General features: G+C 38.5%; 1 protein-coding gene across 2 annotated transcripts in view; it reads right to left on the bottom strand.

Annotated features, from left to right (window-relative positions):
• PPP1CB (protein phosphatase 1 catalytic subunit beta) overlaps window positions 1–22148 on the bottom strand; it is a 37623-nt gene extending 15475 nt beyond the window's left edge. Inside the window, exons 1-4 of one of the 2 annotated variants that reach the window (XM_082671991.1) lie at window positions 22042–22148; window positions 21683–21822; window positions 3430–3561; window positions 874–1104 (exon numbers count right to left, since the gene is read on the bottom strand). In XM_082671991.1, the coding sequence (XP_082528117.1) occupies window positions 874–1104; window positions 3430–3561; window positions 21683–21734 (415 nt within the window). In that variant the 5' untranslated portion in view covers window positions 21735–21822; window positions 22042–22148. Of the gene's footprint in view, window positions 1–873; window positions 1105–3429; window positions 3562–21682; window positions 21823–21999 lie in introns of both variants that reach the window. The other variant, XM_082671992.1, reaches the window with a different exon arrangement.
• Between the last annotated feature and the right edge of the window lie 93 nt (window positions 22149–22241).

Here is a 22241-nt window from a genome sequence, read left to right as displayed (position 1 = left end):
CACTGCTGCATTCCCAGTATTTAGAATAGTACCTGGCATATAATACATCCTCAAACATTTGTCAAATAAACGATTACATGAATCAAGAAGATAGGGGTTCTAAAAGAACTCTACCATAATTAAGGATGGAAAAAAGCAAAAAGCGATTCTAATGGAGAATTCAGCATTAAAAAACAAAATTCAATTTGAAAATCATTGTTAATTGGTTCCAAATTTAATTAACCAAACATGTTCATTCACTCCCATACTCTAACAAAAGCAAAACACCAAAGTCAAATGTAGTAGGGTAATTCAGTAATTAACACTTGGAAACACTACCACACAACAGCGAATCAGTGATTTCTTACTGATGAAAAAGGGTACAACAAAATAAGGACATCCAGAGTATTCAATATCCTTATCTCTCTAGTTTTACAGGCACAGATTAAAATTCTAATAAACTTCAACTTTTAAATAATTTTATAGAACTTCTCAATATTCTTTGTGACACAGGGTCAATAAGAGTTTCTGTCATATCACAAGAAAGTTGAGAGTTAAAACCTTAATGGAGACTAGAAAACCACAGGCTACTGTCTATAGTGACCTCTGTTCCACTTGGATATTTTTACTATACAAACTAATTATAAGAGGGCCTTTCAGCTGAGTAAGCTGCAATTAACCTGAAACAACATGACCAAGGAGATCCCCAGGAACCAATTTAATTAATAACATGTTTCCCAGTTTTAGGTTCCTCTTTTATGTAAGGCTCTCTTCTTGGGCTTCTGTTTGATAGACCACATTTTTAAAAACTCTGAATTGAAGGAACTCTTTTGAAATGGCAAACTATTAAGGAATTTTTCCTTTAATAAGAAATAAGCTTTTATTTTTACTTACATTCATCATAGAATCCATAAATGCGATTGATGCTAGCACACTCATGGTTTCCTCTTAAGAGAAAGAAGTTCTCGGGATATTTGATTTTATAGGCCAACAGCAAACAAATGGTTTCCAAAGACTGCTTTCCTCTGTCCACATAATCTCCTAAGAAAAGATAGTTGGCTTCTGGCGGGAAACCTCCATATTCAAATAATCGCAGTAAATCTGTATACTGTCCATGAATATCTCCTAAAAATAGAAAAAAACAGTTTTAGAAAATTTATGGTTACTGTGGTACACAGACAGCTTCTATGAAATGATTCTCAATGTTTATACCCTTATGTAATCCTCTTCTCTTGAATGTGGGCCGTAGCTAGTGACTTACTTCTAACAAAGAGGATACAGCAAAAGTGAGATGGGCTTTCACTTCTGAGATAAAGTTACAAAAAATTGTAACTTCCCATCTTGCTTGCACTCTCTCTTGCCTTCTCTCATGCTGGATGATGAAGCCACCTAATGGAGAAGCACATCTGGTAAAGAACTAAAGGAGGCCTTTGGTCAACAACTCATTAGGAACTGAGGTCCTCAGTCCATTGGCCCATAAGGAACTGAATCCTTTCACAATTGAGCCCTGAGATGACTGCAGGCACAGATGACACCTTAACAGGCTGTGAGAGACTCAGACCCAAAGGACCCAGCTAAGCTGTGCCTGAATTCTTAACCCACAGAAACTATGAGATGATAAATTAATGTTGTTAAGCCACAAAGTTTTGGGATAATTTGTTATGCTAATACAGTTACACTATCTGGTAGTTTAACTTAGGTCCACTTTTTTATACCTAGTAGTGAGCAAACAGCAAAAACTTAGAAATATGTAGTATAAATAACTTCTACTACCTTCAAATTATTCCTGTATTAAAGCATTTGAGTATCTTGTTGAGAATATGACTCACTTTAATTTTAAGATGACATAATTTGCTTCATTTCCACAAAATTTCAACTACCACCTCTTACTTACAGGTGATACTCTAAGCTAATTAATTTATTCAACATTTACTTAGTTAATATCTCTTAATTGCTACGCACTGTATAAAGGAACACCAAGTACATGACTTAATAAGCCACATAAGAGGAAAAAAGTATTTAAAGAGCACACTATGCATCTGCAGGTTACATGGTGTGAATGTGGATCACTAAAAAACATGCAGGGGAATGAAAAGGTCTGCATATAGCAAATAATCCTTGATTGAACAAAAGCTGATGGTTAAGTTCATAAAAGCTAAGTGACAAATACTAACAGTTACTAGAAGAAAAACTGCACTATCAAACCAAAAGTCAGTGTAATACAGCATTTATACCACTTCCCACGTTATGTGAACTACAGAAAAATGCTTTCTGTGCCAACAGTTTTTCTAGCTTTAACAATGCAATCAAACTGGGACGAAGTGAGAGAGTGGCATGGACTTATATCTACTACCAAATGTAAAACAGATAGCTAGTGGGAAGCAGCCGCACAGCACAGAGAGATCAGCTCGGTGCTTTGTGACCAGCTACAGGGGTGGGATAGGAAGGGTGGGAGGCAGATGCAAGAGGGAGGAGATATGGGGATATACATATATGTATAACTGATTCACTTTGTTATAAAGCAGAAACTAACACACCATTGTAAAGCAATTATACTCCAATAAAGATGTTTAAAAAAAATGCAATCACTCAACTAATTTTTTTTTTTTTTTTTTTTTTTGGCAGTACACAGGTCTCTCACTGCTGTGGCCTCTCCCGTTGCGGAGCACAGGCTCCAGATGCACAGGCTCAGCAGCCATGGCTCACGGGCCCAGCAACTCCGCGGCATGTGGGATCCTCCCGGACCGGGGCACGAACCCATGTCCCCTGCATCGGCAGGTGGACGCTCAACCACTGCGCCACCAGGGAAGCCCCAGGTTAACTTTAACTAAGGTTAAAGTTTTAGTTTTTGGCCAAAAGCCACTGTAAGATTTGAAAGATCAAATACAAATTGTATAAAGTTATATAATCTTCAAAATAAATTAAAATGATCACATCTAAGTTAGAAAACCATGGATATTGCCATACTGACCTCCGAAATTCTATACCTGTTTTTTCTAACCAGTGTACTGGCATGCCCTTTCTCCAGATCCTAGACAACAATGGATATCAATTTTTGACATTTTTTTTTCAATCTGATCAGAGTTCCAGATTTATTTTTAAATTGCATTTCACTGATTACTGGTGAGGCTGAGGATCTTATGTTTACTGGCCACTTGAATTTCTTCTACAATCTGCCTCCACCCCTTAAATTTTATCGTATTACCTTTTTCTTGTTTCTAAGAACGCTTTATATAGTGTGAACAGCAATCTCTTAATCTGTTGTATATACAGCAAACATGTTCTTCTTGTCTCTAACTTGTCATTTTATAAAAGTTTCAATTTCTATAATTTAATGTAATAAAACCTAGCAATCCTTTTTTTAACAAAAATTTTTAGGTGTTTCCTCAATCATCTTCAATGTAAATATAGGATTCAAGAGACTGTTTCCTACTTTACCCATTTACATACCACAAATTTTCAGTGGCGCTTCCAATTCCAAAAGAATAGGCTGGCTGAGAAAGATCTCCCGAGACTTGATACATAAGCCCCGAACTTCTGCTTCAGTCATCTGCACAATCTTTCCTGGACGACATCCTCGTACTGGTAAACAATAAACAAAATGGTCAGTTTTCTAAAATTTATCCATAAAATAATAATTCTTAAAAAGGAGTCATGCCCATATTTTGAAGATCAGAAGAGTCACGTAGGCAGCAAACTACCAGATATCCTGTTGTGTCCTATGGCTGACAGTAAGGCTGACAGTAAGGTTATTCCATGACCTCTGGCTCTTCTCTATCTCCACTGTTGTGGTTTCTGAGGCTCCTCAAAGCTGCTGCCATGGAAATGCGGTCTTCTTTGTTCTCCAGTGGCCAACTTAAAGCCTCACAGCCCAAGTGACTAAGACTCATTAATTAATATGGTTCTCAGTAACTTCTGGGATGGAGTGGGGAGGAATGGTCCATGGGTAGTTCCTTATTTGCCCTACTGAACTCAACAATCATTTCCTCTCATCATTACCTTCTCCACTGGCTCTTTCTCTTTAGATACACTGCTAGCTCCCATTCTATCTCATTTTAAAAAGGAAACAGAGACTATACTTCTATATACTCCTATCATTTCCCATTTACAATTAAGTCCATGAATTTCTTGCTAAAAATTGCTGATTCCTTTGTCAGGCTGAGAGAGGCTTAAAAAAAAAAGTCGTCCCCCCCCCCCCCGTCAAAGCCTATTCGTGTATATATTCCATAAGTATAGTAATATATAAGTAACAAGGAGGAAACAGAGCCAATGTTGAAATGTGTTTTAAGCAAATATGACAGTTAATAAGATCATCTCTGAAATTCAAAACAATTATCAGCAGAACTGCCTTTATTATAAGAACTTAGCATAACTTCTACATTAGTACTAGTTCTCAAACATCAATTACCTACTTCCCATAAACATCTGAATTTTTTTAAGATGAAAAAAACACATCTAACTTTGTATCTTCCACTAAGTATCTAGAATACTAGCTTAGATTCAATGCTCTGCAATAGGAATAATTCTTAATCTTGGTATGAAATTTTTAAAAATTAATTTATTTATTTGGCTGCATTGGGTCTCAGTTTATCAGTCAACTGATAAAAAGGAATAAATCAAGGCCGCCCGTTGAGCATCTTTTCACGTGCCCGTTGGCCATCTGTATATCGTCTTTGGAAAAATGTCTATTCAGGTCCTCTGCTCATATTTTAATTGGGTTTTTTTTTCATGTTAAGTTGTATGAGTTCACTTTTATCCATAAAGATATCCAACTGATTTAGCACCATTTATTGTAAAGATCATCCTTTCTCCACTGAATTGCACGGCTAACTTGGTAGAAAAATTAGGTGACCATATATGAATGGGTCTGTTTCTAAACACTCTACATAGTCCGTTAACCTGTTTATTTTTACATCAGTATTACGCTATTTTTTTTTTTTTTTTTTTTAGTTGTGGCATGTGGGATCTAGTTTCCTGACTAGGGATCGAACCCAGGCCCCCTGCTTTGGGAGTGCGGAGTCTTAGCCACTGACCACCAGGGAAGTCCCAGTACTATGCTATCTTAATTACTATAGTTTTTAATAAAGTCTTGGTATCAGGTAATATAATCATTCTCATTTTGTTAAGATTTCCTGGGCTAATCTAGGTCCTTTTGCATTTTCAAATATGTTTTAAAACTGGCTTGTCCCTTTCAACCCTAACTTGTTTTAACTGGGAATGAATATGTAAGTCTAGGGAGAATTGATACCTTAACAATACCGAGTCTTCCAATCCACGAACATAATATTTCTCCTTTATTTAGGTTGTCATGTTTGTCTCAGCACTGTTTTACAGTTTTTAGTGTGGCAGTCCTGCAAATTTTTCATTAAATTGATGGGAGGTGAGGGGCGCTGATACTGTAAATGTGTTTTCTTATTTCATTTTCCAATTGTTTAATATTAGCATATAGAAATAACGGATTTTTGAAAACCGACTTTACTTCCTATTCTAACAGTTTATACATTCCTTTGTAGTTTCCAAATATATACAATCATGTCAGCTGTGAAAAGCCAGTTCTACCTCTTTTCCAATCTTTACATCTTTTATTTTCCTTCCTCACTGAATTGACTAGGACCTCCAGGACAATGTTGAATAGAAGTGGTGCTAATGGTCTTCCCTGTCTGGTTCCTGAACTTGGAGGGAAAAACATTCTATTATTTCACCATTAAGTATGATAGCTATAATTTTGTACATACTCGACTAGTTTGCTAAGAACTTTTATCATGAAGAGTCTTTAAACTTTGTCAAATACACTATCTCATTGAGATAATCATAATTTCATCCCCTTTATTCTGTTAATACGACTTATACTGATTGTGCTGAACTTGGATTCCTAGAATAAGCCCCACCAAATCATGACATTATCTTTCTTGTATATTGCAAGATTCAATTTGCTAATATTGTGCCCAGGATTTTTGTGGCTATATTCCTGAGAGATAATGGCCAGTAATTTCCTTTCCTTGTTATTTATCAGATTTTGGTATTAAGGTTGTGCTAGCTTAAGAAATCAAGTTGGGAAGTGTTACCTTTTTTTTTATTTTCTGTATGAGACTTTATACAATTGGTAAAATTTCTTCTTTAAATGTTTAGGCCACCAGTGAAACCATCTGGGTCTGGAATTTTCTTTTTGAAAAGTATTCTAAGTACAAATTCATTTTCTTTAACAGATACTAGACTATTCGGGTTTTCTATTCCTTGTGTCAGTTTGCCAAGGTTAGTTTTTCATCTAAATTATCAAATTTATTAGCATTAAGTTATTTAGAATCTTATTATGCTTAAAATACATATATTTAAAACTTTTCTCTGAACCATCTGAGAATAGACTGCATACATCATGCTCTTTTACCCCTTAATACATCAGTATTATTCCCTGATAGTATCTCTTACACAGCCACAATACAAGTTATCAGATTCAGGGAATTTAATATTTATACAAATCTTTAATCTGAAGAATGTACTAAAGGGACTTCCCTGGTTGCGCAAATCTGCCTGCCAATGGAGGGGACACGAGTTCAAGCCCTGGTCTGGAAAGACCCCACATGTTGCAGAGCAACTAAGCCCTTGCGCCACAACTACTGAGCGTGCGGTCTAGAGCCTGATAGCCAGAACTACTGAGCCCACGTGCTGCAACTACTGAAGCCCATGCACCTAGAGCCTGTGCTCCGCAGCAAGAGAAGCCACCGCAATGAAGCCAGGCAATGAGAAGCATGTGCACTGCAACGAAGACCCAACGCAGCCAAAAATAAATAAATATATAAAAAAGTTTAAAAAGTTGAAAAAAAATAAAGAATGTACTACAATTTTAGTAACTGTCTCCATCATGTCTTTTACAGCATATTCCTCCCCAGTACAGAATTCAATCCAGGATTACATTATTGCATTATTTGTTCAATCTTTTTAGTCTCCTTTAATAGTGGTATCTCCTATATCTTTTTCTTTTTTTTTTTTTTTGCGGTACGCGGGCCTCTCTCTTCTGTGGCCTCTCCCGTTGCGGAGCACAGGCTCCGGACGCGCAGGCTCAGCAGCCATGGCTCACGGGCCCAGCCGCTCCGCGGTATGTGGGATCTTCCCGGATCGGGGCACGAACCCGTGTCCCGTGTATCAGCAGGCAGACTCTCAACCACTGCGCCACCAGGGAAGCCCTCCTATATCTTTCTTGATACTGGTAAATTTAAAAAAAATTTTTACATTATCAGTCTTTCTAAGCGGTTATCAATTTACCAATCTGTTCAAGGATTTCATTTTTAAAAAAAATCATACATCTTTTTATTTGATTTCTGCTCTTATTTTTATTATATCTTTCCTTCTACCTTTTTTGGTTATAATTTATTCTTCTGTTGTCTTGAAATAGTTTAATGTTCAGCCTTTTTTTCTAATATATACATTTAAAGCTATATGTATCCCTCTAAGCACTGCTTTTAGCTGTAACTGTAAAAGTTTTAACACATATTTTCACTATTATTTAGATCAATGTATTTTGTAACTTTCACTGTTATTTCTTCTTTAGCCAATAAGACATGTGAAAGTATTTACATTACTTAATTTCTAAATACCTGAGGATTTTCCAATTATATGCTATTGATTTCTAGCTTATTACCAATGAATTCAGAGAACATATCTGAGATCTCTCCTTTCTTTCAAATTTAGAGATTTGCTCTATGGTACAGTATATTTTATTAAGTGTCCATACATACTTGAAAAGTATGTAATATCCTACAGTTGCTGGGTAAAGCATTCCATGTGTATCAATTTTACTGTGTTGTTTAAATCTTCTAGATCCTTGCTGATTTTTTTTCTTGTTTATTAGTTACTGAGAAAGGTGCATTAATCTACTATGGTTGTAGTTTTGTCTATTTCAAACTTTTCGTTCTATCAACTTTTCCTTTTTGTGTTTTTGACCTATATTATTACATACCTAAAAAATTTAAGATTGTTATATCATCCTGTTGAATTTATTCCTTTAAATTGTGCAATGCTCTTCTTTCCCTCTAGCGATTCTTCTTACCTTACAGTCTTTTTCTGGCATAAATATATAGCCGACTCAGTTTTCTTTCGGTTAGTATGTGCATAATGTAGTTTCCTCATTCTTTTACTTACCCATCTGTGCCCTTAAATTTAAAATATGTCCCTTGTAAACAGTATATGGTTATGTCTTCTGAGCTTTGTCTGGAGTGTTTGCTCCTCTCACATTTACCATAATCACTGGGAAAACTGAGTTGAAGTACACCATCCTGTCGTTTGTTTTGTCTCATCTGTTTTTTATTCCTTTCTCTTTTCTTACATTTCTTTGGAGTAATTGCTTATCTTTTATTATTCCATTTTCTCCTCTATTAGCTCTTTAGTTATATATTCTTTTTCTTTTGGCGCTTACTCTAGAGATAACATATGCACTTGTGACTGATTTACCACTCTCCAGACTTTTGCTCTACAGCTGTCATATACTGCTCCCATATATTTTAAACCCCACAAGTCACAATTATTTTAAACAGTCCTAATTTATATTTATTTATACACATTTATTCTTATTGCTATCTTTCATTTCTTTCTGCAGTTCTGTGCTTTTATGTGTGATCATTTTCTTTCAACATGAACTTTCTTTAGCATTTTTTAGTGCCATCTATTATCAATAAATTTTCTTAGTTTTAGTCTATCTTTATTTTGCCTTCACTTTTGAAGCATATGCTCACTACATTTAGAATTGTAGGTTAGCATTCTTTTTTTTTCTTTTAGCACTTTAAGAGGTCATTCTATTGATTTCTGGCTTCTGTAGTTTCAGGTGATATATCAACCATCTCTCTTATTATTGTCCTGAAAGTAATGACTTCTTTCCTTTGGGAGCTTTAAAAAATTTTTTTCTTTGATTTTGGGAGTTAAGTCCATGATGGGTCTCAATATGACTTTATTTACATTATTCCCACTTGGAAGTCACAGACCTTCTTTAATCTTGTTTTGGTATCTTTCTCAATTTTGGAAAATTCTTGGTTAATATATCCTCTATTCCACATCTCTTGTCCTTCTGGGAATCCCATTACACATGTTAAACCCTTCCATTGTCTTCTGTTGCTTTCTTTCTGTACTTCCCCTCTATTTTTTCTCTCTCAGCACTGCATAATTTCTACTCAACTCTTTTTTTCCCCTAGTTTACTACTACTCTATTTTGCTGTTTCTAATTTGCTAGTAAATGCACTACCAAATTCTTAAATTTAGTTAATATATTTTTTTAGTTGTACAGTTTCCAGGTCTGATAGAATTTTTCTTTTCCTCTTTACCTTGAGCATATTAAATCAGTTATCTTCAAGTCTGTGTGATAACTCTAATATGTGAATTCTGTGGATTTATACCTTTTTTTCCTCTTGATATTTTGGTCCATTAATCCTGTTAGCATTCCTGTAGTATTTCACTGAATGAAATATTTGATTATGGATGAAAAACTGTACAATTTCTATATGACATCTTCCTCCATGGAGGGCTGTTTCCTTTAGCAGCAGAGTACCAAGGACTCACCCACATTTTCTTTTTTCTTTTTTTGACTGTGTTGGGTCTTCATTGCTGCACACAGGCTTTCTCTAGTTGCGGTGAGCAGTGGCTACTCTTTGTTGCGGTGCGCGGGCTTCTCATTGCGGTGGCTTCTCTTGTTGCAGAGCATGGGCTTTAGGCACGTGGGCTTCAGTAGTTGTGGCACACAGTCTTAGTTGCTCCACGGCACGTGGGATCTTCCCGGACCAGGACTCGAACCTGTGTCCCCTGCATTGGCAGGCAGATTCTTAACCACTGTGCCACCAGGGAAGCCCCTCACCCACATCTTCTTGAGGGCTGGTCTACTTCATTTTGCCCTCAATCTTGGAGAGTGGCCATGATGGGGGTCTCAATGAAAAACTCAGGGTATAATATGGCCTCTCTCACTTCATAAAGACTGAACTTCAACTTGTGCCATGCTGGTACTGTGGGGGATGCTGGAATCTCTGCTCATATCCTTAGCTTCCCAGACACTGTTTTCTTCTGGTTTACTTAGAATCTTCCCTTGCACGTGTGTATCTTAAAAATCAATGAGCTTAGGGGGACCTGACTGCAGATTTTGAGGTTAGAGTCTATGTGATTCTCTCCTCTTTTAGACTTAAGTTTCAACTGCTTTAGTTGCCCCAGACTTCCACCTCTCCTCTTTAGTCCAGTAAGACTGCCACTTTTTATTTGGAGTCTATTCCCCTATGCCTCCAGGAGTGACTGTTGAACACACTGGTGCTTTCCTTTTCTTAAAGATCAAAACCCTCAAAAATTTCCTGTGTTGGTTGCTCTTCAACAGTGGAGTGGCTGCTCAAGTGAAAACAGAGAAGTACACAAAATATGATCATTGGGCACACACTAGAAATTCAGACGCTTACGTGAAGAATTTTGAGGAACACCTTGCCAAGGACTAGACACTACTGGCCTTAACCCCATATGTTATCTCAGCAAATGAGTCATTCAACTTAGATAGAAGCATCAAGGTCTCCTGGTTCCTGATAAAATAATCTTTCTGCACAACCATGTTTACACCAGAAAAGGGGGAAAACACTAAGGCCTGAGGGTCAAATTTGGTCCAATCCCTGTTTCTGTGTGACCTGTGAGTTAAGAGTAACTTTCATACTTTTAAAAATAGTTGGAGGGGGAGGCGGGGGAAGAACAATACTCTGTGACACATAAAAATTATATCAAATTCAAATGTCAGCGTCCATAAGTAAAGCTTTACTGGAACAAAACCACTCTCATTCATTTACGTATTACCTATGGGTACTTTCACGATACCATGGCAGAGTTGAGTAGTTGCCATAGAGACCACATGGGGCACCCTCATGGTTTCGCACTGCTTCCCAGGGTACTAGAAATTGCAGAGATGCAGTTATAACTCAACAGTGTCTTCAGCATCTACTTACTGCTGTGCTGCAACATTTTAGTTTACTTTTATTACCAGTGCATACTCATCATGTCAAAGGAAGAAAACTGAAATATGAATGTCTAAGGCCCAGTGGAGTGTGGATTATTTTGTTACTGAATTAGATGACTAGGCATTGTATTTATGACATTATAGCTGTGCTAAAAGAATAAAATATATGTTCACATTAGGAAACTAAGCACTTCTTCACAACATTCCTATCTCATAGGAAAGTAACAATCAAAAAAATTTTTTTAAATTGTAAATGGAATCTCATCACAGCAGAATTTCTTCACAAAAATAAAAATGAGGCTGCAATGAAAGTAAGCTTCCAACTGGTTCATGTATTAGAAAGTGAAGAAAGCCATTTACTAATGGTGAGTTAATTAAATCATATTTGTTTGGAAAAGCCAAAGAAGTATGTCCTGAGACTATAAACTTGTTTAAGACTATATATTTATTAGTCCTTCCGTAAAGACAGTTCTTGAAGGGTTGAGGACACTGAAAGCAACGTCGATAATCAGTTAAAAAAACAAAAATGATTTTGAGTGGTTTCCTTGGCTCTTGATGAGTTCACAGATATTGCCAATACTTAGCTTTTGCTCACTTGAGGAGCCAATGCTGAATTTGAAATGACTGAAAAGTTAGCCTCTATGAATAGTCTGTGTGGGACAACCACAGGCAAGAATACTTCCGAAGGGACTTCCTTGGTGGCACAGTGGTTAAGAATCCGCCTGCCAATGCAGGAGACACGGGTTCGAGCCCGGGTCTGGGAAGACCCCACAGGCCGCGGAGCAACTAAGCCCGTGCGCCACAGCTACTGAGCCCGCGCTCTAGAGCCCGCGAGCCACAACTACTGAAGCCCGCGCACCACAGTGAAGAGTAGCCCCCGCTCTCTGCAACTAGAGAAAGCCCGTGCGCAGCAACGAAGACCCAACGCAGCCAAAAATAAATAAAATAAATAAAAAGAATACTTTCAAAGAAGCTAAAGAAACAAACCCAAAACATGATGGAGGTAAAAATACTCATGGAGCAGGAAAAGACTTAGTTGGACAATTTAATAAAGCTTGTGAAAACTGAAGGTGTTTAAAGCTTATGGTGCAATCACTCAGTGGAAAAATATTGAACCAGTGGTATCAATGGTGTATTTCATTAGCTCTCATAAACTTAACCATTGTCAGTTACACAAATGTTTGTCAGAAACAAAAGCTGAATATCCTGACTTGCCCTACCACACAGCAGTTCAGTAGTTTAATAGTGATAAAGTTTTATTGTGACTTTTTTGAGCTGAGGGCCAATATTGACATTTTTCTGAATGAGAATCACCCTCAATCACTACTATCGAGCACTGAGTAGGTTTTATAAATTAGATCTTGCTGCAAACCTGATAATGTTTCTTAATAATTCAACCTAAAATTAAAATGTGAAAAAATACTTATGTGTGAAACATACACTATGCTAAGTCACTCTGACAACTAATGTTGCTTGTAATCACAAGCAAATGTCAGGTTGCTTTACACAGTTCCAGGGCTGTCAAATGTTAAAACAAGTGAGATCTTCATTCCCTCACAGATTTGCACTGGACACTATTTTCTAAGCTCAAACCACAGTTCTTACAGCATTCTTTAGACCTCAGTGTTAGTGCAAAATAAGTCAAAATCCATTTAATTGTGCAGGTGAGGAGCTTCCACCTAACCTCTCACTGGAATTGACTAATGTGCAATGTTATCACATGATAAAAGGCAAATATTAAGAGAGAACTAATAAAATTCTATAAATACCTTCCAAGTGATGACTAAAATCACTTAACTAAAACCACATGCTTTTGGATTGATAATAGTTTCAGTAGTACCTACCTATCTGTGTTAAGACACCTTCCAAGATGAAATACATAAAATCTCATTATAGATCAGCATTAACAGACGAACACTTCCAGTTGATTTTGATGATACAGAACACTAACTTTGAACCTCAATTAAGCAAAATGTTCTCTTTCCCCAAAAGAAGTCCCTTCTTCTCATGATTACAAAAATTTATACTCCATCATTATTTTTCAAATTTCATATTCATGTAAAAACCTTTTCAATGCAGGTTTGTTTTTTAAATTACAAATGGTGTGTGTCATATATGTCTGTGTTGTGTATACACTAAATTTTATCTTTCAATAACCATCTGCTATTTTCTCCAGCAAGTTCTTACTAATAACTGTCTTCTCTAAAACAGAAAGAATGACAAGGAGAAAAAAACACCTAATTCCACTATTACATCTGCCACATGAAATCTTAGTAATCTTCATTAACCTTTAACATTTTAACCTCTACCCTACCAAAAAGATTCACTCAAGGTTACATACTAATCAACAGCAAAGTTAACATAAATCCAGATTTCCTAAATTTTTTTTCTAAGATGAAACAGCAATTTCTCCATATTTAGTATGAGTCTACTTTAAGCCACAAAGAAGAAAAAAAAGTAAAATTTTTACAGTTGGCTAGAATGGGGAATTTTGGTTTTAAATGAAAGAATTAAGCCACTGCCATAATTTCAATTTATCTTAAGTTTGCCTGCTTAATGTGATTTGAGCCTACAGATGGCCTTCAGGAGCTCTGTATAAAAACCCAAACTGTAATACTGTGTATGCACATACACATGTATACTTTTCTGAGAAGTCCGGGGCTTTCATGATTTCTCAGAGGGGTCTGTGTATTGCCGTAAGTTAAAAAAATCATTCCAGGTAAACTAGTAAACAAATAGATAATGAAAAAAGAGTGAAGAAGAAAATTAACAGATACAGGGGAGGACTAGACATTTCAGGAACAGAAGAAGGGAGCACCCTAGTCCTGTGGTTCTCACGAGTGTGATCCCCTTTTCCACTGTGTTGACATCTGCATGGTGCAAAAGCAATGGTGATTAAAACACCGACACCTCAGCAGAAACCAAATCAGAGGCACTAAATTGCCACACACAGCGAAACAAAAAAGGTCCAGTTTCAATTAAAAATGCCCTTGCCCTTGATTAAGCAGTAAAAACAATCAATTTTCTTACATTGCCACCAACAAGTATACATCTTTTTAATATTCTGCATGATGAAATGAAAGTATCCATGAAGCATTTCTGTTGCATATCAAAGTACAATGGTTGTCTTCAAAAAGAGCACTTGTATGACTGTTTTAGTTCCAAGCTGATATAGCTACTTTCACAGACCATCTCTTTTACTGGAAAGCACAAGTGACAAACTATGGTTATTCACACGTAAGATATTTAACAGATACTCTTGAAAATGAACAAAGTGAGCCTGTCACTTCAAAGAAAACAACTGACAGTATTTGTTGCTAGTGAAAATTAAAATTTTGGAAACCTTGTATCCAACACCATGAATTTGACAGCTTCTTCATACTTAAGGACTCTTCTGATACCTTGCTGTAATATTAACAAATGTGAATTTTTTGATGTTGTATAAAATGTGTCAACATTTGAACATCTGCATAAATCAGCTTAACCAGTATTTTCAAAACGACCAATGCATGTTACAAAGTCATTTGTAAGATCCATTTAAAATGCAAGATAGATAAATGGATTTTAATGTAAGAGAACAGTATTTCAGATTCTACATTACAACTAACCTTTAAGAAATTATCACTTGTCGATTTCTGGTATAATGTTAAAGAATATCCACCATTATCTAAAAAGGCTATTGAAATACTCCTTCCTTTTACAACTTTGTATCTGTAAAAGTACAGATTTTCTTCATATACTTCAACCAAAACAATGTATCAAAACAAACTGAAGCAAAGCAGATATGAGAATTCTGTCTTCTACAAAACCAGACATTAAAGACATGTGCTTATCACTATTATTTTTGTTGTAGAAAACAAACTCTGATTATGTAAAATGAATAGGTTATTATCGTTATTTTACATGAATTAAAGAATATTTTTTAAAGAATATTTTAAAATTCTTAGTTTTAATTTCTAACACAGTACTGATAAATAACTCATACAAATCAAAGTTCTTGTCCTCAGTTATTTATTTATTTTTTTGCGGTATATGGGCCTCTCACTGCTGTGGTCTCTCCCGCCGCGGAGCACAGACTCCGGACGCGCAGGTCCAGCGGCCATGGCCCACGGGCCCAGCCGCTCCGCAGCATGTGGGATCTTCCCGGACCAGGGCACGAACCCGCATCCCCTGAATCGGCAGGCGAACTCTCAACCACTGCGCCACCAGGGAAGCCCCTCAATTATTTTTATGAGTACAGAGTAGTCCCAAGATTCAAAGTTTGAAATCCATTGCTCTCTAGCCCCTAGCCAAAAGAAAGCATACACCGAATCTCCTTAAATCACCTTTCACCATTTAATTCTGCCTAAAAATATCTCTCCCCCTCAGCACCAACATTAATATGTCAAACCAGATTATAAATTCTGAATAATGGGAATAGGAAAGAAATGTTTTATACATACATACATACATACTATGTATGAGTGGTTGTATGCAACGAACAATGTGGAGGGCACATCTGTTAGATCCTCACAAGAAATAGCCTTCCTTTGAGGAGGGTCCAGGGCTCAGTAGCATAAGAAGCCCTCTATTACCTTACACTCAGGTTTATACTAAACAATAACAGTAGCTAACATTTTCTGAGCTTTTATTATGGTCTAAGCGTTCTACCAGTTTAATTGTTACAGATACATTATGAAGCAGGTCGATTATCATCCTCAAAATGCAGAAGAAACTGAGGAAGAGCTGAAATTATAATACATCCAGAACCTGTACCTTTAGCGAGTATAAACATGGTCCCCCACTATAACAATACTTACTGAACTACCTTGAATAAACACTTAATTGAGTATATATCTGTTATCATTCAGGATTCACATAACTATTGCAGTTAAGGTCTGATGTTCATAAAATATGTTCCTTTCTGTCATTATATAACTTAGATCTTTCTCTCACTTTCACTCCAGAAGCCTGGTCATTTTCTTTCACTACTTTGGCTCAATTATTTGATACATATTCAAACAACACAGATGAACCTACAAGTACCTATAAAGTTTGCCTCTCAGTTTACTATTTAAAATAAAAAAGAGCCATAATAACTGCTAAATATTAGAGAAAGCTATATAATAGATGTCCTTAAATATGAAAAGTAACTTTTTTTTTTTTTTTTTTGCATTACGCGGGCCTCTCACTGTTGTGGCCTCTCCCGTTGCGGGGCACAGGCTCCGGACACGCAGGCCCAGTGGCCATGGCTCACGGGCCCAGCTGCTGCGCAGCATGTGGGATCCTCCCGGACCGGGGCACGAACCCGTGCCCCCTGCATCGGCAGGCGGACTCTCAACCACTGCGCCACCAGGGAAGCCCATGAAAAGTAACTTTTGATTTCTCTAAATCTTGAAAATAGTAGGTAGGATTAAGGGAAAAGTTAAAATGGTGTTAGACAAGCACTCAAAGCAAGAAAATGTTTTGATCAATAGTTTGGAAATTGACTAGATGGGAACTCAGGCATAGTCTGATGAACATTCTAAGGATTAAATTCCTTTATGGGGAAATAAACTGTGTCAAAACCTCCAAATTACACAGTGCCAGCATATATCAAGACCCAAAGGCAACATTCCCACCAGATCGCGCATGTAACATAAATACCTCAATTTGTCTTTGCACAGATGTGGGTAAATTTGGGAAGGGAGAGCCCTGAGGTCAGTGACTATTAGGAAGGTTATGTATGTCCTCATAAATCACTTTGCTATACACGTGAATAGTGGGTAGGCAGATTAAAGGACAATTGTCCCTGTCCTTTTACTACTTTTTCTACTGCATGACAAGTACCCACCTAGACCAGGAACTGAATTCCTCCATTAAACTAGGAAAAGACTGGCAACTAGTTATTTGTACTTACTTAACTTCAGAATGAGTTTCTGCATTTTTAGTCCCCTACTTCTAATTGTGGAATAAAGACAATTTCTATTAAAGCATTTTCATTTTATCTTTAAAGATGGAAAATCTCTGAGGTACAGTGTATTTCAGAGAATGAGGTGTAAAAAAAAAAACTACATTTCACCTACCAATAACCAAGACTTCAAAGGTAATCATATTCAATCTTGGGGGAAGGTGGAGCGTTTACAAAAAGAAAGATGAGTTGTAACCTTAATATCTTTCTGCTTCCTATCTTCACTGATCCCCTATTTTCCCAGAAAGAATAAGCCTTGAAATGGCTACTTACAGCTGCTAGAGGAGCAGTGATCGCTGCCTGAGGGTATAAATTTGTATTCACTCAAAATTAAATCCTAGAAGATTAAACTGGGAATCCCTATCCTCCACCACCACACCACTGCTAAGCCTACTGACATTTACAAACCATTTCTTCTTGCATCCCTATAGCCCAAGATTTCCAGGATCAAGGTTGTTTCTGAAACTTTAATTATTTCTAAGTATCTTGACATTCTTAACACTGACGTTATTTTACCTGTTAAGAGTTGTTTGAGAACGTATACTGCTGGAATGGATACTCTGTTAAAAGATAAATGTGGATAATAAGACTTCAGATGCAAAAAACCTACTTGATAAAATTTACTATCTTTATCTCACTAATCCTAAATCTTAATATAATCCTGTCTCTACACTCAAATGTAAATAGATTTCTAAATCCCAATAAATCCTAATCTTGGTTTAGACATTTACCAGAAAAGCTCCAGCTCTGTATTTTCAAATAAAATAAAAATACTCTGGACTACTTCTTCAAACTGTCAAAATTTCCCTCACCTGCTGGAACTGACAAGAAAACCAAGCAACCAACCTAATCCCTGAATCTCTGAACAATGTAGCATCTTTATGCCTTCTCTAGCTTCTCATCTAAAAAGAAGCAAGAGAAGAGAGAAAGTATCCCTAAGACCATCTCCCCTATTCCTCAACCTGCTCTTTTTTAACAGACCTGGCCTTGGGTCTACACAACAACACTATCCCTGCAGAAGTTGAGGTTGCCAATATCAACTAGCACTTCCTTCAAACTGCCTAATCTTTAGACTGCTGGGTCATAATTAAACAATTTAATCAGAAAAGAGGCTTTAACCAGTCTAACAGTTCCTCAAAAAGTTAAACAGAGTTACCATTTGACCTAGCAATTTCACTCCCAGCTATATACCCAAGGGAAATGAAACCATATGCCCACACAAACACTTATACATGAACATTCATAGCAGTATTATGCACAACAGCCAAAAAGGGGAAACAACTCAAATGTCCATCAAGTGATAAATGGACAAATGAAATGTGGTATATTCATGCAATGAAATATTATTCGGCCATAAAAGGAATGAAATACTGACACATGCTACAACATAGATAAACTTTCAAAACGTTAAAAGAAGCCAATCACAAGAGACCACATAATGTATGATTTCATTCAGATGAAATGTCCAGAACAGGCAAAATCTATAGACAGAAAGTATATCGGGGTAGCCAAGTAATGGGAGGAGTGGTGAAGGGAAAAGGGATTTGTTGGCTAGTGAAAACAGGGCTGTGTTTGAGGGTGGTGGTGGTGAAAACTTTCTAACGTTGATTGTGGTGACTGATGGTTGCACAACTAAAAAACCACTCAATTATACACTTCGAATAGGTGAAACTGTATGGTATGTGAATTGTATCTCAATAAAACTGTTGGGAACAGAGCTGGCACAATCTCAACCATCGGGAAGCAGTTTTCCACACAACCCTCTTCCCAAACAAGCAGATTCTACTCAACCTTTTCAAGTCCTCCAAAATAAATTCAACATTTATAGTCTGAATAAAGCTCCCAGGTGATTTCTCTATACTCCCACTGCCATCCTAACTCCTTTTGGAACTGCTGATCAAAGTAAAAAGCTTTTACTGGATTTTCCAGGATACCCATAGGAACTAGCTTCAATTTCAACAAGAATGTGGTAGCAGGATCACTAAAGAGTGGTAGGCATCTTTGGCTTTGTGGTTAAGTAAAACTTAACTCAAGAAAATATACTGGGACTTCCCTGGTGGCGTAGTGGTTGAGAGTCCGCCTGCCGATGCAGGGGACACGGGTTTGTGCCCCGGTCCGGGAAGATCCCACGCCGCGGAGCGGCTGGGCCCGTGTGCCATGGCCACTGAGCCTGCGCATCCGGAGCCTGTGCTCCGCAACGGGAGAGGCCACAACAGTGAGAGGCCCGCGTACCAAAAAAAAAAAAGAAAGAAATATACTGAAGGAACATGCACTATCCAAACAATAAATCAGTATACTGTTTTGCATTAAATAATAACAAAAAATTTAAACGTAAAAGGCACTTTGGAAGTGAACATCATTTGGCCACCTAAAAAACACAAAGAAACTCATAAAATTACTAAAAGTGTTATAGCTGATTGGTAATAAAAGTTACTAAAAGGGTTATAGCTGACTAGCAATCTGATGTAATAAAAAAATCAAGAATATGTTATGGAACTACAGTCAACATTTTAAAATGAGATCAAGTCCTGCTGATTTCCCCTCCCTTGTACAATACTTTCATTTAATACTGAAAACAAACAAGCAAAAAAACCTAACTATAGCTATTCTGCTAAGCAGCTTTACTTGAATTTGAGTTAATAATTAGCATGTAACATCACTGAAAATCAAGGCAGACAAAAGAATTCTTATTTGAAGATTAAAAACAATTATTTATTAGAAAATCCAAGTCTGTTAGGATGTCTTTGGACAGGTCTAGATTTTGGAAAAGGGAAGGAGAAGAGGAGAATTTAAGAATCCCAGGGAGGCACGGTCAAAACTAAACATACTTCCCGGGATTAAGAAGCAAGTAATGGTACTCTTTACTGTCAGAGAGCAGGCTGAAAAAGCCTGAAAGTCACTTGTTTAGACTGGGAGTTCCCTGAGTGAAGAGACTGTGTCTTATTTTTGGATTCCTGGTGACTGGCACAAAGCAGGTCAATAAATGCTTGCTAATTTAAAAGGGGAAAACGTCTGGAAAATGATCACCCAAAACCAGAACCCAACACGTATGTAATCTGAATTCACAGAAACAAACAGAATCACTTAGCCTATTTTCCTCACCATATCTTTTCTCTTAACAACCTTGAACAATCCACTAGTGAAGTTTCTTAATTATCTATAATCTTAAAAGGGTGCATCTGACTTAAAAGATCCCATATCAAAGATTTAAAAACACATAAGTCTGCTGTGTTTTATGCCTATACAGTATATAAATATGTAAGTTTATGTAAGATAAAAATAAAGAAATTGAGATACAAGCATCAGATTTTTAAATATTTACGTTTACAAGCCAAGTTCATGGTGAGCATAAACTTCCCCCAAAGTTAACAAGATATTAAAATTTTTAAATAGCTACACTTCCCTCTTATAACAATGCGTAACTACAATACATACACTTTTTCAAAGCAAATGTCTCACAGACCCAGTAAGATGTTCACATCTGTGTGAACACTGACTGCAGGCACCAGGGGGCCTCCCAAGAATAACTTGATAGTAAAGGAAAAGGCAAACAAGAGTTGCTGGTGAAACTTTGCTTCTTCCTCAGTCTTAAGAGACTCAGTCTTAGACTGCTGGAAGGCTTTCACATCTGGAGCAAGTATACTGTAGTTTGTTACACAACGGGTACACAGAGAACTGATAAAACACCGACACTTTGGCTGAAAAAGGGAACTAGCGCCCTCCCTTCCGCCCCCCAATCACACAATCTTCTTCTGCGATGATTTTCCAAATGTAAGTACACATTGTTTCACGGTGGCAAACAATTATCTTCAGGAAATTTGAAAGCCAGTAACAATGGATATGTAATCCTTCCACGGCTTCTGACAGAGAAAACAATAATTTATTTTTTTAAATGGCGTAATTTCTTTCCTACACACTCACAAAGCAGCTAGTGATGACGCAAATTTTAGGGTAAAGGGATTCACTGGCAGAAGGCAGCGACTGACTCTGAATAATACCCTGGCCTCTCCATCTCTTCCCTTTCCCTCAATCCCCGACCCTAACATAAAACTATCCAATTACAAACAGAAGGGCCCAGAAACTTCAAAAGCTGCTAAGACCTGTAAATATCTTTTAAACACAAGAGAGGCTTTACAATCGACCTTTTCTAAGTTTGTGCAGAAATTAAATCCTGCTCAAACCTGCTAAAATTCTCAAACCCGAAAACCAATCCCTTCAGCAAACGTGTCTACATTTTTCTTGGGTGCATCTTCAGCTCGGTCAAAGACTTTTGGCTTACTATGCTTTAAAGCTAAATAATACATGGGCGGGACTCAACTCCCGCTCACGTTATCTTCTCCTTGAATAGAGTTTGTCCTGTAGCATCATGTAAAAATGCCGAACAGATCAAACAGTCGACTCAAGGAGAAGATTTTTAAAAATTCACTCCGGTAACAAGAAGCGGAGGCATCCAAGGGCAAGGCACAAAGAGAACAGAGAAGAAATACACGTCCCACGGGCGTACAATGCCCCGGAGCACGCATCCCGGCACCCTCCTCGCGAAGGGTCACCCGGCACCCCCGCCGGCGCGCCGCCGTGCGGGTCCCCGAAGGTCCGCTGGGGCACTACTTGCCTGCGGGGACAGCCCCTGACGCCCGGCCTCCCCTCGGCCGTGTTCCCGGAGGCCGCTCCCCCCGGCCCACCAGCTTCTTTGCCCCCTCCTCGGGGGCCGCCTCGGGGCGGGAAGGGGGGGTCCCCTCGGGCTCCGGCGGCGGAGGAACAAGGAGGGCTAAGGGAGGCGCCCCCTCCACGCGGCCGGCCGGGCCCCGACTCACCCTCCAGCAGTCGGGTGATGAGACTATCCACGTTCAGCTCCCCGTCCGCCATCTTGTCGGCACCAGACGCTCCTTCCCAGCAGCGGGAACAAGGGCTTCTCGACGGCGGACGCTGCGGCGACCGCTCGGCGTTCCCTCACCTAGAAGTCACGCGGCGTTTCGACCCCGGTTCCAACTCCCCCTTCCCCCGGGCCCTCCCCCCACCCCCTTCCCACCAAGCAGTGGAGCGCGCACACACCCGGAGGCACCCACGAGAAAAAAAATAAATAAACAAGTGGAGCCCCCAAAAACCGGGCCGCGTCAGACCCAGCCCCCACCTCCTCTTCCTCCTCGGCACCGCCCAACTCCGCAAAGCTCACCAGCGCCGCCGACGGCCCCTCCCGCAGCGCCACTCACTTCACACCGCCCTTCCCCGCCACCGCGCCACGCAGCCCTCCGCGCAGGCGCACGGCTCACTCGCTCGCGGCCCCGCCTCGCCCGCGGCCTCCGCGCAATCGCACTGGACTCGGTTCTCCCGCCGCCGCCGCCGCCGCGCCACTGCCTTCGCGCAGGTGCGGCG

The sequence above is a fragment of the Grampus griseus genome (genome assembly GCF_964374135.1).
Source record: "Grampus griseus genome assembly, chromosome: 15".
NCBI lineage: Eukaryota > Metazoa > Chordata > Mammalia > Artiodactyla > Delphinidae > Grampus > Grampus griseus.
Note: the sequence above shows the minus strand (reverse complement) of the source record. Positions and strands in the feature narration are given on the sequence as shown.